At 39.5% G+C, this 21,278-nt stretch overlaps 1 protein-coding gene across 2 annotated transcripts; it reads right to left on the bottom strand.

Annotated features, from left to right (window-relative positions):
• Positions 1 to 618: 618 nt before the first annotated feature.
• On the bottom strand, positions 619 to 21,174 carry MPC1 (mitochondrial pyruvate carrier 1). 2 transcript variants are annotated; one of them, XM_078155051.1, is made up of 5 exons: positions 21,009 to 21,174; positions 15,541 to 15,544; positions 3,275 to 3,371; positions 1,519 to 1,651; positions 619 to 1,162 (listed from the first exon to the last, which is right to left on the bottom strand). In XM_078155051.1, exons 1-5 carry the CDS (start codon positions 21,077 to 21,079, stop codon positions 1,138 to 1,140), a joined length of 330 nt encoding a protein of 109 aa, XP_078011177.1. In that variant the 5' UTR covers positions 21,080 to 21,174; the 3' UTR covers positions 619 to 1,137. The 2 variants fall into 2 exon arrangements, with proteins under 2 accessions (XP_078011177.1, XP_020826076.1); XM_020970417.2 differs by lacking the exons at positions 15,541 to 15,544; positions 21,009 to 21,174 and adding an exon at positions 6,149 to 6,220.
• Between the last annotated feature and the right edge of the window lie 104 nt (positions 21,175 to 21,278).

Raw genomic sequence — 21,278 nt, 5'->3', positions numbered from 1 at the left:
TTTACATTTTATTCTAACAGCAATAGGGAGCCCCTGAAGATTTCAGAGCAGGAGAGGGATATGATCAAATGTGAGCTTTGTGAAAGGTTTTTTTGACAGCTGTGTGATGGATTGAAAATGGGTGAGAGGCAGGAGAGACCAATCTGGAAGCAATCCCATTAGTATAGGTTGGAGGTAAGGAGGGCCTGAACATAAGTGGTGGCACCATGACTGGAGAGAAAGACAGAAGTTACAGAAGCAGAGGTAATGGGACTGTGCAGGCCAGATCAAATGTGGCTTCCTCCTCAAGGAGGCCTCCTGACTAGGACTACCTTCCATTTCCTCAGTTCTATATTTTGTTAGGTTTGTGTGTACTCCTTAAGGGGAAGGGCTGTTTTTGCTTTTTGTTCACACATCTTCTGTTCTAGCAAAAATGGAGCCCATTCTCCCCATCTTCCTGGGCCTTCCTTCTCCCACTTCTGTGCATGCACATGGACTGTCTCCCATTTCTGGAATGAACTACATTATACCTACCTTTCTGAATATTTTCTCCCAAGACTTAGCTCCAGTACTATACCATTCAATGGTGCTGAATGTTCCAAAAAACTCAAGGAGAATGAGAACAGAGAAATTAATAAGGAAGTTTAACATTTCAGTGATTTATTGCAATTAAGTTGCAGCATTTTGATCGTACACACTGCATGGAAGTACACAGATAACTGGTTCAAATAATTACTTCATTGGAAATAAATTTTGTGTCAACTACCACTAGTTGACTTGTTACTATTACAGAACAAACCAAATATTCTGCGTACCAAAGTGCTCGAAGTTACAGGCTTTGTTCTCTTCAGTTTTTCATTAAGATAAATTCCATGACCAAGAGCTAATATACATATTATTTCAGATTAAAACCATCATTAAGACCATTAAATTAGTTCCATAATTTGAACTACTCTTTAAAAAGAGAAAATATGTTAAGTATTTGTAAGGCAGCAAAGAGTTATTTTAGGTACTCTCAGCTCTTTCTAAAGAAATAAGTCTGGCTAATGAAAAGATGCTGTTGTCTTCCTTAGCAAGACCATGTGTGATGGAATCTATGTCTCAGCAGCTGTGCTGGAAATGCTGTCCCTGCAGCAGGTACAACCCCTCCTCCCACTACTAAGCAGAAGCTTTTTTACTCATCCTGTAAAGAAAAAGAAAAAGAAAATCAGTGAGTATCAAGATCACATGGCATTCATCTAAACTTCAGACCCAAACAAGAATGATACTTCTAAACCAATATTCATTAAAATTTCCAATTTTATAAAAATATAGGATGGCCGGGGTGTTTGAAAAAACGACTTTACAAAGTTAATGCATCATAAAAAAACTGGCTGCATCGTTTGCCAAACTTTAAATGAAACTCTCTCAGCACTTGGGTAGGCCCTGTCTTCTGCCTGTGCTAAGGGCCCTATTGCATCTGGCAAATATCTAACCATGCCTGCCGCAGGAGGTTCAGGGTTCAGATTCTTTCTTCTCCCTCCTAAACCAATGACTTACTCGTGTTTGATGAGGCGTCCTCCCTGGATGAGCTGGGCTACTTCATTTGTGGCATGGCATGCAAAGAGGAGCCAGTTCCGAGGCTGCACCTTGTAGGCAAATCTCATGAACGTCAAAGAATAACAACAAAGGGCTGTGCAAAAAAAAACAGCACAAGAGAACCTGTGAGTTGGGCAGATGGCAGAGAACAACCCACTGAGCACCTCCCAAAGAGGGTCATTAGCTCTCAGCTTACATACCTCCAGTGATGGGCAGGTAACTACCTATAGAAGCAAGCAGACCACTGCTTCCAACAGACTAGTTTACTTCTCAATAATACTTAGAAAAATGTGGTGGTGAGCACAATTAGTCCTATTAGTGATCACTATAAATGCATGGAGAACAAAGTTTTCTTAGATAGTATGTATGTATGTATGTACACACACACACACACACACACACACACACACATACGCACACTCTCTCTCTCTCTCTCTCTCTCTCATATCTGGAAGCTTATGCTGACATTCTGTATTTACCAGCTACGTGGTCTTGGGCAAGTCACTCAACCCCTCTGGGTTTCAGTTTCTTCAACAATAAAATAAGTTAGAGTAGAGGACACTTATGGCCCCTCCACATTCAAAGCAGTAGTTCTTCATGTGGTAAAGAAGACAGAGTGCCAGGACTGGAGTCAGGAAGACTCATCTTCCTGAGTTCAAATCTGGCCTCAGATAGCTATGTGACCCTGGGCAAGTCACTTAAGCTTGTCTGTCTCAGTTTCTTCATCTGTAAAATAAGCTGGACAAGGAAATGGCAAACCATTCCAGTATCTTTGCCAAGAAAAACCCAAATGAAAGTCTGAAACAACTACACAATAAACTCCCTTCCTACCCTGATAGTCTACGGAAGCTCATGGACCCCTTCTCGGAATGATATTTTTAGAAATATAAAATATACAAAATTACAAAGGAAATCAATTATACTGAAATAAGGCCATCAAACTATTTCAAAAAACCAAGTTCACAGACCCCAGGTTTAGAACTTCTGTTCTAATGTTATTATTCTATGAAAATGGGGTTAACGGTTAGTGTGTTACAGTGGAAAGAACACTGAAGTTGTCTTCAGAACCAAAAACTTCCACTTAATGGTTGTGTGACTGTGGGTAAGTCACTTAACCTTTGAGTCTCAGACTGTGTTGGACTCCGTGGCCTTTAAAATCTCTTCCAACTCAAGATCAGATCCGTGACCAGGGTCTGAAATAATTTTAAATTAATTGTAATATTTTCAAGTTTTATGGCAAAGATGAAGCCTATAACATATGATAAAAGGCAGTAGGAGTATAATAAAGACCCCTTCATCATTTCAATATATTGGATGTTCAAGCCACTTTAGTTCTTAAAAGCACATCATGGGAGGAAAATATAATTAAAATGTTTCAAATAGGAGTAAAATGTTTTCCCTGTGTCAAGTACTATCGCTGTGCCATTTTCTACTCTAATAATGACTTCAATGTTAGACTTTACAAAATACTACAAAGTAAACTAAATAGCAACATACACTGTTTGAAAGATGTTAAAATAAATTTTAAAAGACTGATAAATTTTTAGTTAATATTCTTTTTTTCTTCTTTTTACACACCACAATCTCCTTCTTCCTGAACAGAAAAGAAACATACAACAAATTGCATTTCTAACTTGATACACTATAGCATAAAACAGGCTGGAAACCCTTAATAAAGCATGTCAATTTTCTAATTATTCAAACGTCACATTCTTACCAAATGTCATTCTTCCACTAATGATCTCTGGAGATTTCTTCATATCATTGATGGCTGCAATGGGGAGCCCCCAGTTGGCTACTGGTCCCCAAAAGTGCTATAAAACAATGAAGAAAACAAAAAGAATCAAGTTAAAACTATGACATGTTAAATTATTTCCTACTTTCAAAAGTAACATTAGTATTAAAATGTCTCTTTACATCTGTCTTCCTTCATTACTAGCATCACTTCAATTACGTTAAAAATTTAGACATTTAGTTGCTAAAGTACATAAATATGGGCTTTAAGTTTTTATATTCTTAATCTACAGCTAGAAGAAGCTTTGTGAACTCATATCCAATCTTTAGACAGACCATCACTAAACCAACCTTAAACATCCCATTTAAAAATTGGGAAGGAATGAAGATTTGTCAACCTCTTAACTAACACATTCAATCTCATCTGTTGGAAAAATTTAACATAACCCTTTAACCTAGCCTTATGGGGTTTCACTCACATATATATCCTGATAACTACTTAAATGTAGAGACCAAAGTGAACATATTTTCTTAAGTAGTAGCCTGAACAAGAAAAGAAATTATTTTCTAGCCCTGATGTGATATTCCTATGAGATTCCAAGAACTTAAAGTATTACCTCCAATACCTCCAGTTGTGAACTATGCAAAAAAAAAATTTAATTATGTTTAAAATAACAAAAATAATTTGTTTAAATTATTACTATTTAGACCAATGATTTTTTTTTTCAACTTGAAGCTACAAAGTTCTTTAGGAGCTTTTCAGAGATTTGGTCAAAGTAATGGCGTATATTTTACTTTCAGTTAGCATAATTTTTGATCCTATTTTACCAATACTTGCAAATTTAAGGGAAAAAAGCAACCTTAAAAGACCCAAACATCTAAAAACCTAATTTTAAGACCACTACTTATGATGGTGAAAAGAATCCGTGAAAAGACACATTTGGTTTAAAAATAACCATTTGTCATAAAACCTGTGATGGAAGGGAGCCTGACAGGTCACCTGGTCACACTCTTTGTGTGGCAGGATGTTACTGTCTTGTGAGACTTACTGCTAAAATTTTTTATATTTGCATGAGCATCTTCTGATCATCTTTTCTTTTCTCCTCCTTCCACCCTCCTCCCCACCTCCCAACCAATCTGCCCAGGTTTTCTCCCTTTCCAACTCATTTTCCCCCTACTTTTTTTGGTCTTTCTTTTTTCCCACTCTCTCATTTTGTCTTCCTTTTTTGTCATCATACCTTCCTAAACCTGGGTTATTTTATTTCCTCTTTTTTCTGCTGCATCTCTCTTCCTCTGCTACATTCTTTACTGACTCTCCAAGTGGCCACTTTGTTGAGGAATTCAGGGATACTGGAAGACCTAGTGAGCCTGCCTAGGGGGGATGCTGCCAGCATTGCTGGCCTTCCCTGGGGTGTGGTGCTGATTCGCTTCTTGCTGAGACAGAAAAGGCCTGTGGCATGTGGCTCTACACCTTGGTCTCCCTTGAGATAGCTGAAGTCAGGGGCTGTTGAAGGCTTTGGAAATAGCTGCATTACATTGTGCTGGAGGTTCTGGTGGCATGGGGCAGAGATGGCCCAAGATTTTTTTTTTAAGCTAATGTTTCCAAGATTTATGGTTGATAAAATAGCTACAATGGAGGAGAAAAAAAGTCTGTAAAATTTACTGTTAATTTGAACTTCTCTGCCTATTCTTACTATATAAAACAATTACTGTTCCAAATTACACAAATGTAGATAAATAACAGCTGGCATTATCTTCTACCTACAGATGAGCATGGGGGAAAAACTACACGGGATTTCTACAATTCATTTTATTTATATTTACAATTCATTTTACAAAATTGCTCAGTGTATAAGTTTTCTTGGGGCTAAGGCTGATCATCTGAAGTTTAATTTCTGGAAACCTACTTTGCAAATACTTTTTATATTTATGCACATATGCATAAACATATTCACATACATACACACATATATAATTTAATGGGGGGAGAAGGCAGCAAAAGAATTTAATTTCTATATGTTAAAAATAAAAGGCACTTAGCCTCAAAATTGCTCTATTTGTGACTTATGTCACAAAGTGACTTTATTTTGTAACTTATTTCAGTTTAATATCTAGTCCAAATCACTCTCTAGATGTTTCCATTCTGAGGAATAGCAGTAGATAACAGCTACACTTTACCTAAATCAGTGAAAACTAGATAGATGCATGGAGATTTTATTTATATGTTGTGTGTGTGTGTGTGTGTGTGTGTGTGTGTGTGTGTATAGATCGATATAGACACATATTTTTTTTACCAGTAAACTAAATTAAAGGTAAAAGCAATCTCATTTCTGGACCCCTAAATCATCTAACCTTTTAGTTTTACTATGCATGGTTTTTTCCTAGCAAAATACTGTATCTGAATTCTTTTCTTATGATATGTAAGATCTATGCTCAGTCAGAAAAACATTCAGTTACCAGATTTTCTGGAAAAATAAGGAATTTTATGATTAGCATTTCAGAACAGAAACAGATATTTTAAGATCAAAAAACCTTATGTAATCATAGCTCTGGAACAGTTATCTGTGTTAAAAGTGTTGATGCTGTAATATATGACATAATGTTTTGGATAATGGTTCTCAAGTATAGTCATGGCAACACCTCTGTGGAGAAAGAAGTACCTTCTACTTTTGCCTGACCTTACTGGTTGGGGAGTTCAATTAACTGGTAAAAATGTAAACTACTGTAAGCTCTCTGTACATAAACAGGAATGGGGGGAAAGCTACTCCATGGAAATCACTTCTCCTTAGAAGTCAGGACAGAATGGACTAAAAAAGAAAAGAGGTAAAACTGGGGGCACATTTAATCCATAACTCACCAGTCAAGGTGGTTAGATATGCTATCTCAGGCAAAGAGAGTCAGGTCAGGTGTCCATAACTTTGAACATGAAGTAAATCTGTAAGTCCCTGAAATGAAGTACAAACAGGTTTCTTACCGTACTATTTGATGAGTGGCCATTGAGGTTCAAACAGGGAAACATGGAAAAAAAGGAAACCAAAACCAAGATCAGTTGCTTTCACGAAAAATACTGGAGCTATGAGTTAATTCTAACCTCATACATGTATCAGTACCATTGTTCTAAGTCATTTGGCTTTAAATATGTCAGGCATCCTTTTACTTTTTTGGAAGGTGCTTTAAAAAGATCTCACTGATATTCTCCAGAGGTGGCAACTGTTAAAATATTACTATTTTATATATGCAGAATGCTTACTATGAAAAGCTATCCCAAAAAAGAGATTCTGATAGTCTTATAATCATATTAATTGCATTTCAGAGTTCTATAGCAACAAATCAACCTAATGCCAGCTAATTTAGTAACAAGATGATGGAAACACCTGAAGCTCAACATTTAGAACAAATTTTAAATTTTACACTAAACTGATTTCTATTTTTGTAGTAACTGCTTGTTGCAAATCTGTATCTTCCCCCCCTCCACAGACATTTCTGTGGTTACAGCAAAGACATAAAAACAAATAAAATGAAATTGATACTTAGAGAATATTCTCAGTAATGCATTCCCAACCCATTCAATTTTAACTTTGGTTTATCAGAAGTATTAGATATCAACAGTTATAAATTCTCACACAAAACATGTTCATTGACTGCACTGGTAGCATTTAAAAGCACATTTCAAACAAGGTTCACATTTTCAGAAGACCATAGAGCTAGAAGGGAAAGGTCATCCAGGAAAGCTCCTTTATTTTGCACATGAAAGAACTGAGGCCCAGAAAAGTAAAGAAATGACTTGTCCAAAGTCATCCAGCAAAAGACAGAACTAGGATTTGAATTCTCATCCAGTAACTCCATGGCTGGGATCTTTCCACTAAGCCATTCTGATGCTGGTGCACCAGAACAGTAGGTGAGCCACACAATTTGGGGAGACAGAATGAATTGAAATTACAAACATTCTGTTTCCCAACAAATTCAAAGGTAACAAACATGCTGTCCTGCAGGTGAGACAGAGCCAGTCAGAGTCTAAGATCCCATAAGGTGATCTAATCAGAGCTCCTTCTTGTTGTTTAGTCATTCCTCAGTGACGTCTGATTGTTGGTGACTCCATTTGGGGTTTTCTTGGCAAAGACACTGGAGTGATTTGGCATTTCCTTCTCCAGACTATTTTACAGATGAGGAAACTGAGGGAAACAGGGTTAAGTAACTTGCCCAGGGTCACACAGCTAGTTAAGTGCCTAAGGCTGGACTTGAACTCACAAAGATGAGTCTAGGCCTGGAACTGTCCACTGTACCACCTAGCTGCCTGTCTAGCCAGAAGAGTTAACCATTATAACACAACAATCCAAATATCCTTGTTCAGGATCTAAAATCATGCTTTCCTTCCACATAGCTATATAATATGGGGCAGGGGGGAAGGTGTTGGGGATGGGGGAAGGACAAGCTGTGTATTTCACCGCTACATGGAAAGCACACTTTTATACATAGAAACTGAAAAAGTGTATTACAGTGGTGGACCATCCTGGCTCAACTCCCTCGTTGGGGCTACTGTAATCAATCCCTTCTGAGCTGCAGGATAACATGCTAATAAATTTGCGCTTGCTCTGAAGCAGAATTTTTGTAACTTCAAATTTGCAACCTTTAAGAACTTTGGTAACCGCAACTTCAAGAAGCACAGTAAAGACGCCCACGGTTCCCTGGACTCAGCATCTGAAGACTTGGGCGCCAGTCTCTATTTTGCCACCAATAGGCTGTTTGACTTTGAACTAGAGACTTTAATTTTAATTTTAAGCTATGAAGAGACTAATATTTGTCCTACCAATCTTAGAGGGTTGTTGCAAATATCAAGTTAATATGAATCATACATACATGCATATTTTTACACATACACGAGCTTTGAAAATTGCAAGTTTTCAAAGAGCTATATAAATCCAAAAAAACAAGTACTTGCTAAGCATTTGGCACATACAAAACGCTGTCTAGTCTTCAGAATTATATCCCAGGAACAGCGGACTTTAAAACAAGAACGAAACAGTCTCTGACCTCGATTAGCTTATATTCTATTTTTGGGGTGGTGGTAGTAGAATACAGCATGTATATAAATAAGCAAATTTTGAGGAGGGGGAGAATATACTGACTGATGCATATAAGTATATGTATGAAAATTACTATACAAATACATGTGACCCTGAGTCATTTAAATAGAAACAACAAAACAAAAATGTTTGCAAGTAGATAGGAATCTGGAAAATTTGAATATATTCCTTTTGTACCACTACTATTCTGCTAATCCTTAATAATCAACTGGGGAAGAGAAAGCGACTCACAGCAAAGATCAGAATCACTGCATGAAAAATGGTAAGTGGTATTTTATAGGGTCAGTATGAAGAATTAAAATCGTGTTTATTTGTCATGATCATTTAATATCTGCATATGAATCATCTTAGAGAAGTGCCTCCAATTTTTTTCTCTTGGGCTCTAATTTCTCTCTCTCAAAGAGAACTAAAATAAATACTATTAGTTTTTAGAAAACAGTGTAATCTGTATATTGTGATGATTAAAACAGTACAAAAACATCCTTTTAACTCTTATGATTGTATATCATCTCAGTACGGGGAGTTCCAGGCCACTTACTCAACTCAGAGGACAGTACACTGCCCACTTATTCTACCCTGAGATCCCAGGAAGGATGTAAACATCTTTTTTTTTGGACCTAGCAAGTGACTATGTTCATCTTCTAGGTATTGTTACCACTAGAAGCTACTAATACTTGCTGCTGTGTCAGGGACCTATTTCTAGAGAAAGGCAATGTGATATAGTGGAAAGAACATTACACTAGGGTTCTACTAATTGCTATCCTTGCTACTAATTAGCAGTGTGACTTTTGGCTGAAACCACTTTTGGGGTCTTCAGACTCCATTTTCCTCCCCTCTGTAAAATTAGGGGTATAGGAGGGAGTGAGTGAGTGTGTGTGTGTGTGTGTGTGTGTGTAAACTAAGGTGTTTTTTTTCCAGCTTAGATATCCTGATTCCTTCTGACCACACCCACACAGAGTCACATAAGTACACACATGCACACACATGCCTACTCTCCTGTGTTTGAACAGAAAATTAGGTAACATGAATTTTTCTAAAAATCAAAATCTGTAGGTCTTTAGTAACTGTATTTTGGACAGCAAGATGAAGCTGAGGATGTGTTAGAACTTTAGGAATGTGGAGTAAGTTCAGAATATTCTAAGAACTTGGGAGTTTGGGGTTTCAAAAAAGATTCTTGAACAGTAAATGATAACAGTGGTTTAATATTTAGCTTCTTTCCTAGAAATAGTTTTTATATTTTACCAAAGAAGCAATTTATAAAATGACTATTCTATGTACAAGATTAGGCTAGAAACTAGGATAAATAGTTTAGATGACATATAGACCTCGTCCTTAACAAATTTACAGTCTAGGATGGAAATATACTACATACACAAGTTAAGTACGAAACTCAATCCTCAACTTCCACAGGGGTTATGCTCCCAGAAAATAGTGTAAAAGTAAAATACAATGTTGATATATTGAACTTATAGGAAACAGAGGGTTAGGTTCCCACAACCACCCAAAAATGTAATCCTTTGCCAATGATTGCTGAAAATACACTTTTCTGAATGATTCTTTATAATAAAACATTAATTCTGGTAATATGAAATTTTCCTAACACAGTAAACATGAAATAACCTATAAAATGCAGGGGAGAGAAGAGGCAATACTAGGGTCCAGAGGGGGTAGGAGGAGGAGCTACAGTGTCAGAAGAACCCTGAAGTAAAAAAGGTAAAGGGGGAACCAGCCATCTCTAATCTCCCTTTCACCTCTATGCTTGAACTATGTGTCATCCAATGAAAAGCACATCTCTTGGGGTAAGTCCCAGGTCCTCACTTGGGCAGGGGCAGTGGGGAGGAGGCATGATGTTTGGCAATGAAAAAATGAAAACAAGGTTAATGATAAAATCACACCAATGGTTGAAGTTGCTAAAGTTAAATGCAGGAATGTTGCAGATTGACTGTATATACAGACAACCAAAACATAAAATTGTACACAAGGGCATAAAAAGTACTAAGCTCTATGGGAGGGGGGGAGGGTGAAGGTTATCACTGACGGGGAAAAAAAAAATCACAGAAAGCTCCATGGAAGAGACAGATTTCAAATTGGTCTTTAAAGGATGGTAGGGGGCAGCTAGGTGGCCCAGTGGATAAAACACTGGCCCTGAAGTCAGGAAGATCTGAGTTCAAATCCTGTCTCAGATCAGACACTTGACACTTACTAGCTGTATGACCCTGGGCAAGTCACTTAACCCCAATTGCCTAAAAACAAAAAACAAACAAAAAAAGGATGGCAGGAATTCAATATGCAAAAAAAGCAGGGCAGGGGAAGAAGAAAAAGAGTGAGAAGAAAACAACATGAGTAAATGGGAAAGTGCATATACAAGAGAATGGTGAGTAGAACAATTTGGCTGGAGCATACAGTACATGGTAGGAGAAGTATGAAACAGCCAGGAAAAGTAGTGGCAGAGACAGACTGTAGAGGTCATTAAGCAGTAGGTTAAGGAGTGAAGACAATTCTACTTGTAAGCAACAAGGATCACTGAAAGGTTTTAAGAAAAGGCATGCCATGACCAATCTGTGCATAAAAAAAGACTAGTTTGGCTGTGGCATGAAGATTGGACTGGAGTCAGGAAGAAGGGAAGAACAAGAAAAATTGTTAAGATGCTTTTTCAATATTCTGACAGGTGCAGAGAGGCCTGGCCTGGGGTGGTAGTAGAGAGGCTTAAGAGAAAGAAACGGATCCAAGAGATACTGCAATAGTAAAATCAACAAAAAGTTGATAACTTATTAGATATTAGAAGGGAGGGGGTATATTTCACTCTGGTTAGGCTTCAGCTCTCCAACAGTGAATTTTATCTGTGGTCCCAGCAATCCGAAAGTTCCCACAATGAGCCAGATTGTAATCTATCAACCTCTCATGACCAGCCCACCTTTTCTTCCAATTCCAAGGGAATCTGAATTTCTGTACCTGCTTCAAAAGACAAGTTTCAAATTCTCAGCTCTTCATGGTAAAACGTAAAGCATGAGAATGCAAGAGACAGGATCTGTATAAGGGAAGGGACAGAAGAAATGATGAGGGAAAGGTGAAGGAAGTATATGGTATTTGGATTTTTGTTCCTTTAGGCAAATAGGTAGCTTAGTTACAGGATGTTTTATGGTTTGCAAATAGTTTTCCTCACAGGATTCCAACTAAGGCTCAGAGAGAAATTACTTGTCTATATTCATTTAGCTCGAGGCAGCTGGGTGGCAAAGTTGATAGAATGCCAGACCTGGAGTCACGAAGACCATCTTCCTGAGTTAAAAAATTTGGCCTCAGACACTTCTAGCTGTGTGACTCTGGGCAAGTCACTTAACTCTGTCTCAGTTTCCTCATTGGTAAAATGAGTTCGAGAAGGAAATGGCAAACCATTCCAATAGCTTTGTCAAGAAAATCCCAAATAGGGTCATGAAGAGTCAGACACAACTGAACAATAAAAATTCACATAACTAGTAAGTTTTGAAGCCAGGACTCAAACCTGGACCTTCTGACTACAAGTTGATTATTTCTTTTCACTATCTGCCTCTTTCATGTTACTTCTTTTGTACATTGTATATCCTTTGAATCCTTAATGGCCTTGCTGATACTAGAAAGGTCTCAGAACCTCCCTTAGCTCTCATTATCATTCTATCCTGACCTCCAGTATAGAGCACAGAAATATGTTCTTGAGGATACTGTGGAAACTTGGCAGCTAAAATTAGCACCGCTCATTAACTTGAAATCATCAACTACATTCACTTCAGATTTATTCATAGGTATATGACACAAAGGATTAATTGAGCTATAAGTACATATCATATGATTTGGGCCCCACCAGAAAAAGCCTGTCTCTAGAACCTCACTGCATATTTAGGGTTGAAATTTTCATTTTGGAATTCCAAAGTACCAAAACCAGGGTACTTACAATAAGTGAGTAAACAAATCTAGAATCACTAACCTCACAGAACGTGAGCAATTTAAGCATGGAAATAACTACCTCAATTTCTCTTCATCCTTATTCTCATTTCTTAATCAAAAACAGAATAGGAAAAGGGAATGACTGTTCTTTTCTCTTCTCTTAATAGGTATAGGCAGTGTGTGAAAAGGAATGTTCAAAGGTGGGAAAAAAAAGACAAACAGATCAGCAACCCAGAATGAATCTACTTAATTTAGGTTCTTCAAAATTATGGGCTAGAAGAAAGTGGGGGGAAAGGAGAGAGTCAGAAAATATAAAGGATAGAACCCTAAGAAACCCAAGAAAATAAAAATGCTGTGTTCTAAAAGCCCTGTCCATCATGTGCCATTGTTGTTCAGTCATGTCCCACTCTTGGTGACCCTGTGGACCATAGCATGCCAATACTGTTCATGAGGTTTTCTTGGCAAATATACTGCAGTAGTTTGCCATTTCCTTTGCCAGTAGATTAAGGGGAACAGAGGTTAAGTGACTTACCCAGGGTCACACAGCTATTAAGTGTCTAAGGTTGGATTTGAACTCAGGTCTTCCAGACTCCAAGCCCAGCACTCTATTCACTGAGCCATCTAGCTACCTCTTAATCTCTCATACATTCAGAAAATTAACAGCAGCTGGCCTTTCCTTAGATCTTTACCCAAAACAATTCTATATGGAAGACAGTACCAGTACTATCATTTCCAAGAAACCAAAAGATCAAGTGATTTGCCCTTATTCACAGTTAACAGATGTCAAAGTTAGAATTCCAAACCAGTTCTTTCCCTTTTTCTTCTATACTATGCTGAATCTTGCAATGTAAACTTCAGTTTCTTTACTAATACACATCAACTCCAAGGATTTTAGCATTCAATTCAACAAACATGTATTCAACTCCTACTACGTGCAAGACACTGTGGGAAAATGACTTGGTACACAGAAGCCCTGGGTTCAAATACTACCTCTGAGACTTACTAGCTATCCATGTCTGCACATGTTACTTAATTTCTCAATTTCAGTTTCCTCATCTGTAAAATGACAAAAACAGTAGCATTTACTTTATAGGGTTGTGAATATAAAATAATGTACTTAAAGTCTTTGCAAATCCCAAAGAACTATATTCCATCTGTTATTAATGGCTGCTAGTATCTGCTCTGAAGGAGTTCCATTCTACTGGGGAAATGCAACCAGTGCATAAAGTAAAAGTACAAAGTAACTTCAAGAGGTAGTAGTTCTCAAATAAGGGAGATCAAGAAAGGCCCCATGTTGGAAGTAGCCCCTGAGCTGTTTTGAAAGAAGCTAGGGACTAGAAGGGGCTGTGATGAGGTCAAAGTACATCCTGGGGGGAAGGGGAAGCAGGAATTGTACAATGGCATGGAAATGAGAGATGCTAGTGCACCCTTCCCCATTATGTCCCACCTGTATTACGCTAATAGTTTGCTTATAAGCTTTTTGAGGGCAGGGGCCATTTAATTTCTTTCTTTGTATCCATAGTGCCTAGCACATAAAAGGAACTAAATATTCATTTGATATGGCATCTTGAATTCAAGAACTGGTAGTAACCCAATTCTGGGCTGGAATGTAGAACACATGAAACAAAGAATTATGAACTATATCTTGAAAGTTAGGTGGGAACCATAACAAGGAAAGCTTCACACATCAGAACGTCCGTATTTCATCAGAGACAACAGAAACCACTAAAGATTCTTTACTGGGGGAGTGCCATGGTTAGACCTGTTTTAGGAAAATTATTTTGGCAGCTAGTGGAAGACAGATTATAGAGGGCAAGACAAGAGGTATGGAAACCAGATAGTAAGTTTAGTTTTTATTTTTCATTTTTCTTTTTTGGTAAGGCAATTGGGGTTAAGTGACCTGCCCAGAGTCACACAGCTACTGAGTGTTATGGGTCTGAGATCACATTTGAACTCAGGGCCTCCTGACTCCAGGGCCAGTGCTCTGTCCACTGCACCACCTAGCTACCCCCAAATAGTATGGTTAGCAACAATCCAGGTGAGAGGTGATGAGGGCCAGAACTTCATTCTTCCATCTAGCCACCCCATCGGGACACAAGGCCTAGCAGTGTGGACATCTTGCCAACTGCCATGCTGCTGCATGCATTTCCCTCTCTCGACTTCCACCCAGAACTAGGCCCAATCTCCCTTTCTTGGCTACCATCTCCCACGCCCTCACACCTATTTATGTCAACCTTACCCAGCTCTAATCTCCCTTTCCAGGGAGCAGGCCTGTCTTTTTTGGCTGGTTGCATAAGATTCCCTCTTTTATGCACTCTATGCTTCAGCCAAACAAGCCTCCTTACTGTTCCACATCTTGCTTCTTCACAGGCTATGTCCCACGGCAGGAAAGGTGTCCATCACCAGCTCCCCTCTTCAATCCTTAGTTTCTTCCTGCTTCCTCCAGGTATTAGTGCTCCCTTACCCCACCCCTACCCCTCTAAGCACATTACATTTGTCTTGGTTTGGTTTAGAGAGAGGGAGGATGCACACCTCTTGTTTATTTATTAGTAAATATGTTGAGTCCCCCTAGTAGAACATAAGCTTCTTGAGGGCAGAAACTGTCTCAGTTTTATATTTATATCCCCAGTGTCTACCACACATTAGGCACTAAGAATGAGGTAGGGGCAAAGGGAATGTTAACTTGAGTAACCAGAAGGATAATAATGTTGTCAAAATAGGGACATTTGGAGGAAAGAGGGGAAAACAATAAATTCCACTGGGATATCTAGAGTTTGTGATACCAGTGGGGTCACTGAGATGCCAAGATGTCCAACAGGTAGATGATATTGCAGAACCAGAGTTGAGGAAAGAAATCAGAGCTGGACATATAGACTTAGGAGTCCTTTTCACAAAAGTAACTGAACCCAAGAGAGTGGCATAAAAAGAAGACTGGGAATAGACGCTCTTGTGGGGCCAAAGAGATATCCATTTAACAAACATCATGTTATTTTTAAAATATACACTTTTTAAAATTTCTCTGGCGTAGGCTGGGATATTAGTTATGTAAATTCCTGTAGAACACTAAAAATTATAGGAGAACCTAGCTGAGCCTCAGTTTCTTAATCTGCAAATGGAAGACGAAAACATTTATGGTACCTAACCTGACACAACTGTTGATAAGACTCAATTGAGAATATCCATAAAGCACTGATATTATTGTCTGATATTACTCAAGTCAAACATTTATTATCTATGTCCAAGATACTGTGCTTATGTTGTGATCTTTTCCTCAGCTGACCAAATCTAAAGGAAACCTGATTCTTCTTACTATGAGATCAGCCCAGGCACAATAACCTACCTGGAAGAAATTCATCATCTTTATAGGAATAGCAGCTGGAAGGAGTCTTAGAAACCCAAATGAATAATACAGCGAAGTCACAGCATAGAGAGCAACAGAGGTTTCAATTAAAGTACTGTTTCTCAAAGTATGGGCCACCAAAAAAAGTTGACAGTAGAAGCACCTGATGCTATATGCCCCGAAGCAGTCTGGGACAGAGACTAGGGTACTGCTACCCGTGGTATGAAGGCCCCAGGCTTATCCTATCATTTCTCCCAGGAGGAAAGTTTTACTTGCAAGAGTTCGGCAGAAGCTATGGGAGTCAACAGAGCAATGAATCCTCAGGGCTGTGATCTAAGGGAGCCACAAAGCTGAAACTTCCTCTGCTTTGAATTTTCATAGCCTGGAGGAACTCTCCAAGGACCTTCTTTTACAAGGCCAACTTAATTTTGTAGAGCTTCCAGAGGGAGTATGCTCTTTGTCCCTTTTTAGGTAGAACACCAGGTCTTGTAAAGATAAAGTGCTGCTAGAAGATGAGAATCTGCAAGGGAGGGTAATGAGTGGCACAGTGGATATAGTGCTGGGCTTGGCATCAGGAAGACCTGAGTTTAAATTCAGCTGCAGAAACTTTCTAGCTGTGTGACCTTTGGCAAGTCACTTAACCTCTGTTTGCCACTGGAAAAGGAAATGGCAAACCATTCCAGTATCTTTGCCAAGAAAACCTCATAAACAGAGTTCCATAAAGTCACAAAGGAAATGCTCTTCAAAACTATCTAGAGTTATAGCTATTGGGTCTGGATAGTCCTGTTGAGATTGGTGAGACAAGAGAAGTCTTTTCAGGAGTGAGTTTCTATTAGAAAAAAAAAATAGATCTAGGAAAAGAAGAGGGGAAACACCAATCAGCTAAGTCTTTTCTAGTCATCCTGAAGCGCCCTGATGGCACACAAGCATAGGCTGGGCCAAAAATGAAGTCATACTCTGTCAAGATATGAAGAAAATTGATGACTTTTCTTTTGCTACTTTGTGGTGATAAATAAGCTATACATCCTGATAAATTCATCTTATATGCCTTGTGAATGAAAAATAGACATACGGCAACTGTTCCTTTTGCAAATTCTAAGATTGAGACTCCTATCTCTGTGGATAGCCCTAAACTGTTCTCCAGAACTGTAGATCTGGTTGCCCCAGTATGGGAAGGCCTCCAGATACTTTCAGGGAATTCTTTTTCAGGTATGGGTTGGATCAGATAGCTATTGAGGTTCTTTTCAATTCTTAAACTATTACTCTGTGAAAACATCTCCATTCTTGACATCACCACATCATCTGTATGTTTCTACAACACACATTTGACACTTTAAACCAATTGATTTTATATTTCAGACTCAGATTTCTCATTCTTCTTCCTAAAAATTATAAAACTAGAAATCTTCCTCTCTTCACAACAATCTTCACAATAACATGATTATTTTCAACAGTAACTCTCTTCCTGAAAATCTGTTAGGAAAAAAGTGGGGAAAATGTTACAAAAGGTGAATTATTTGAAAAAAATTCATCTAAGAATAAGATATATTTCTTATGATGTCTGGATGACATTGGGCAAGTCACTTACCCCCTCTAGGTATCAATTTCCTCATATGAAAAATGAGAGGAAAATAGACTAAATGACCTCCAAGATATCTTCCAGCTCTAAAGTTATTAGTTTTAGTTAAAGCATTCAATAGAATGCTAGTAGTAGAAACAGGCAGATACTAACAACAGCTAGGTGGTATAGCAGATAGTACTGGGCATGGAGTCAGGAAGACTCATACTACTGAGTTAAAATAAAGCCTCAAGACACTTACTAGCTGTGTGACCCTGAGCAACTCACCTAACCCTGTTTGCCTCAGTTTCCTCATCTGTAAAATGACTGGGAGACCACTCCAGTATCTTTGCTAAGAAAATCCCAAATAGGGTCACAAAGTGGTAGATGTGTCTGAACAAAGGAATGGAAAATATTTTCATTTAAATGATATCTAACAAACTTCTTTCAATATTTTAAAAAAAACTTGTTAGGTCACCTTTTCAATATACTTCATAAGTGCCTATCAAATTATAAAGTAGGCCTCATTTTACTAGCAGAAAAAACTATGGCAGTAAACAGCTAAAGTAGCACTCAAGGCTGTAAGTTATTTCAATAGCAGACATCTGTCTGTTTTACTGCTTCCTTCCTTCCTTCCTTCCATTACTTTAGGCTGCTTCTTCCAAAAGGACTACTGATTTTTTTGAAATTTAAAACAAAATAAAACCTCCCACCACCCAAACCATTTTTGGATAATTTTTTTGTTACTTCTCATCTGAGGATATGGAAGTATTGACAGTCAATAGCTTTTGTTCCCTAGCTCACTGCTCCACAAGAGAGGATGCATTAAGTTTCTTAGAGAGCTGCTAGTATTTCACATTGATATTATAGTATTTTCCAATGAAATACAGAATTACAAAGTTAACGTTTACTGAATTGTACAAATACATCACATCTGTAAAATGCCCTTGAAACTGAGATCAATGGCAAAGCAGAGTCCTCTAAAGTTCTCTCACCAATTAGCATGATTTTGTATTAAAAATCAGCTAACTAAAGAGAGCCTGCTCTTACTTAGTTTTTCAGCCAAATTTCTATATATTTGTTATGCTCCTAAATGACATATCTTTTAAAGCACTAATTTCAAAATTAGTTGTGCTAGATATGCTAAAAGGAAAAGCCTACAAATGAAAATTAAATGGGTGCTGAAAATAGACCAGGTCAAATGGAGCTTTTCCCCTTGAGTGTCCTTTCACTGTGACTTAAAAGAAAACATGTAAAAGAAGGATAAAAAGAGTTAAAGAGCTATGTGTAGAGCTCTTTTAAATCACACCATAGACAAATGCTCAGTCTGTAGTATAAAAACCATTTGGCTATTTAACATAAAATAAAGCCCCACCATTTTAATGTAAAGTTCTTCTATTAAATAAAGAGTACACTTGTAAAACAATCACCATGTTTAGTCTTATTTTACTATAAGGGACTAGTTGGTGTATTTGCCTGCAGCTCTCAAATCCCTAATCAGCTGGTACCTGATAGCAGAAGGAAGAGGAGGCTGAGGTCAAAAACAAGGTCAAAAAATGGTGACTTTTCTTGTGACATTTTAGAGTACTAAAAAGACCAGCCATATGTCTTGATGTAGTCACCTGTATGCCAGGTGAATGAAGAATGTATAACTGGCAGCTGGCCAGTGCTGTAAACTCTGAGATAAAGTTCCTTCCATCTCCATGGACAGCCTCCAACCACCTCCCTAGAGCTGTAGGCCTGGTTGTTCCAGAATGGGAAACCTAACCTCCCAAAATACAAAAGGACCCAGTATCCGAAGAACATGCAATTCAATCCAATAAGTATTCCATAAGCATCTATGGTGTGTGAGCTTCAGGTATAAAAAGACCTCTCCCTTCACCCCCAACAACAACAACAACAACAACAAGAAGCAGGACTTTTACTGAGGAGATACAACTTGTACACCAAAAAGTAAATGCAAAGTATATACAAAATGAATACAAAGTAAGATGACAAGGGAAATACCACCCACTCCCGGAAAAGAGATGAAAGTCCTCAAATAGGAGCCCACCACAACCCTAAAAGTATTGGGCTTCCAATCCTGGTTCATAACAAGCCAGCAACCTAGTATTAAGTTAATTTACATTTCAGGACCTCAGTTGTAAAATGGACAGAGAATTTCACAGGGCTGTTGTAAGGCCAACATGACATAACATACAAAATATAACCTCTTGTTACAAGTAAATTGCAAATCAGTTAACAAGCACTCATAAATGTAAATATACATCTTAATTTTTTCCCTCAGTAAGTGCTTTTCTTAGCAAAAATAAAGCTTAGGACAACATGGCCTTAAGTCCAGGACACACAAGTTTTCCTTCCCAACTTCTAAAAGACAAACAGGTTCAAAAGCCATTTTAGTTAGGAGGCATGGTGGTAGGCTGGGCAGACCTCCAGCAGGCCATGCAATACCTCACTAATAGGGACCTACTAGACATCAATCACCCTTGCCCCAGGCCCCTGAACTGCCTGAAAAGTTGTTCAGTCAAAGGCCTAAAGCTAACCAGCCACAACTAAACACCATGACCTGATCTGCCCCAGCCTGAATCCTTTCAGTCTGGGCAGGCAGAGGCAAGGAAGAGGAGGATTGATTGAGCAACTTTAAAATGAACAATCAGCACCCAGATCTTCACCCTTCTCCTTCCCCAAACTGGGAGAGTCACTCCTGACATTCATCGTATATTAGAGGAAGAGTGCACTGCGACTTGGGTCAGGAAGAACTGGGTTCAAATCCTGCCTCAGATGCTAGCTGCTGTGGGTCGGTGCAAGTCACTTAACCCTATCCATACCTCAGTTTCCTTTTGTGTAAAATGAGCAGGTTGTACTCATGCCCTCTAAAGTACTTTCCAGGATCAAATCTCGCCTCAAACACGCAGTAGTGATGTGACTAAGGACACGTCACTTAACCTCTCTGTGCCTCAGTTTCCTTTTCTGTAAAATGAGCCGGTTGGACTCAAGGGTTCTAAAGTACTTTCTATACCACATCCTAGTCTATCCAGGTTCAAATCACACTCGGACACTTAACCTCTTGATGCCTCAGTTTCCTTTTCTGTAAAAGGATCATGTTGGACTCATGGGTTCTGAAGTACTTCCCAAGTCAATATCCAGGATCAAATCCCTCCTCTGGCTCTTACTAGTGGTGTTTCCCTGTGAGCGCGGGTAAGTTACTTAAGCCCTCAGTGTCTCAGTTTCCTCATCTGTAAAACAAGAGGGTTGGACTCATACCCTCTGGAGTCCATTCCAACTCTAAAAACATGACCCTAGTATTCAAGCCGCAGCCGCTTCAACAGCTGGAAAAGGGGATCCGAGCCAGGCCCCGGGGCTCGCCCCGAGGCACAGCCCAGAAATACCCCCCGCAGGGAAAGGCACCCCACCCCCTCCGCCAGCACAGGGAGGGTGCGTGGCTCCGCCCCCGCGTCCCCCCACCCGCCCGCCGGGGAAGCCGCGCTGGAGCTCCAGTCCTGGCTCTGACTGACTCTTCCTAGCGTAGGCGGTCCAGGGCGGCTGGAGCCTTTGGGCCTCAGTTTCCTCATCTATAAAATTAGCGAGAGCGAGGATACTGGACCCCAGCCGCAAACCTCACGGCGCCGGGCTGGGACCAGAGGAAAACGCTCGAGTAACCCTGGCGGGAGAGGCCACTCGCCTCCCGACAGTCAGCCCTAGCGGAACCCAGCACGGGCAGGTGCAGCCGCCGCGCAGGTGTCCCGCCCAGGACGGACCACGGCTAGGAGGGGACAGGTGGTTTCCTCTCCCCCTCCCGCGGACCCTCCGTCGTCACCTCATCAAATAGTCCCGGAAATCCTTGCTCCGGACATAGTCGGCCGCTTTCCGCACCAGCGCCCCTGCCATGGCTGCTGCTGCCGCCGCTACCGCCGCTGCCGCCTCGGCTCTACCCCAATGACAACCCAGCCGACCCAGCCCGGACGGGCAGGAAACTCCACTCCGCTGCCCCCCCCCAACAGTAGCAGCCTCACCACAGCACCGCCCGCATTTTACGGCATCCTCCCCTCTCTCCCTCCCTCTCCGTCTGAGGGGCGATTAGCTCCAG

Source organism: Phascolarctos cinereus, unplaced genomic scaffold (assembly GCF_003287225.1).
Source record: "Phascolarctos cinereus isolate Bilbo 61053 unplaced genomic scaffold, phaCin_HiC Scaffold_5;HRSCAF=322, whole genome shotgun sequence".
In the NCBI taxonomy this organism is placed as follows: domain Eukaryota; kingdom Metazoa; phylum Chordata; class Mammalia; order Diprotodontia; family Phascolarctidae; genus Phascolarctos; species Phascolarctos cinereus.
This window is presented reverse-complemented; position numbering and strand designations above follow the sequence as displayed.

What these genes read in the sequence shown, in the direction of transcription:
- MPC1 (XM_078155051.1), bottom strand. Translation starts at nt 21,079, where the DNA reads ATGGCAGGGGCGCTGGTGCGGAAAGCGGCCGACTATGTCCGGAGCAAG. An exon ending in TAGTGGAAGAATGACATTTG is followed by an intron (nt 1,652 to 3,274) that starts GTAAGAATGTGA and finishes TTTTTTGCACAG; the next exon opens with CCCTTTGTTGTTATTCTTTG. An exon ending in GGACGCCTCATCAAACACGA is followed by an intron (nt 1,163 to 1,518) that starts GTAAGTCATTGG and finishes TTTTCTTTACAG; the next exon opens with GATGAGTAAAAAAGCTTCTG.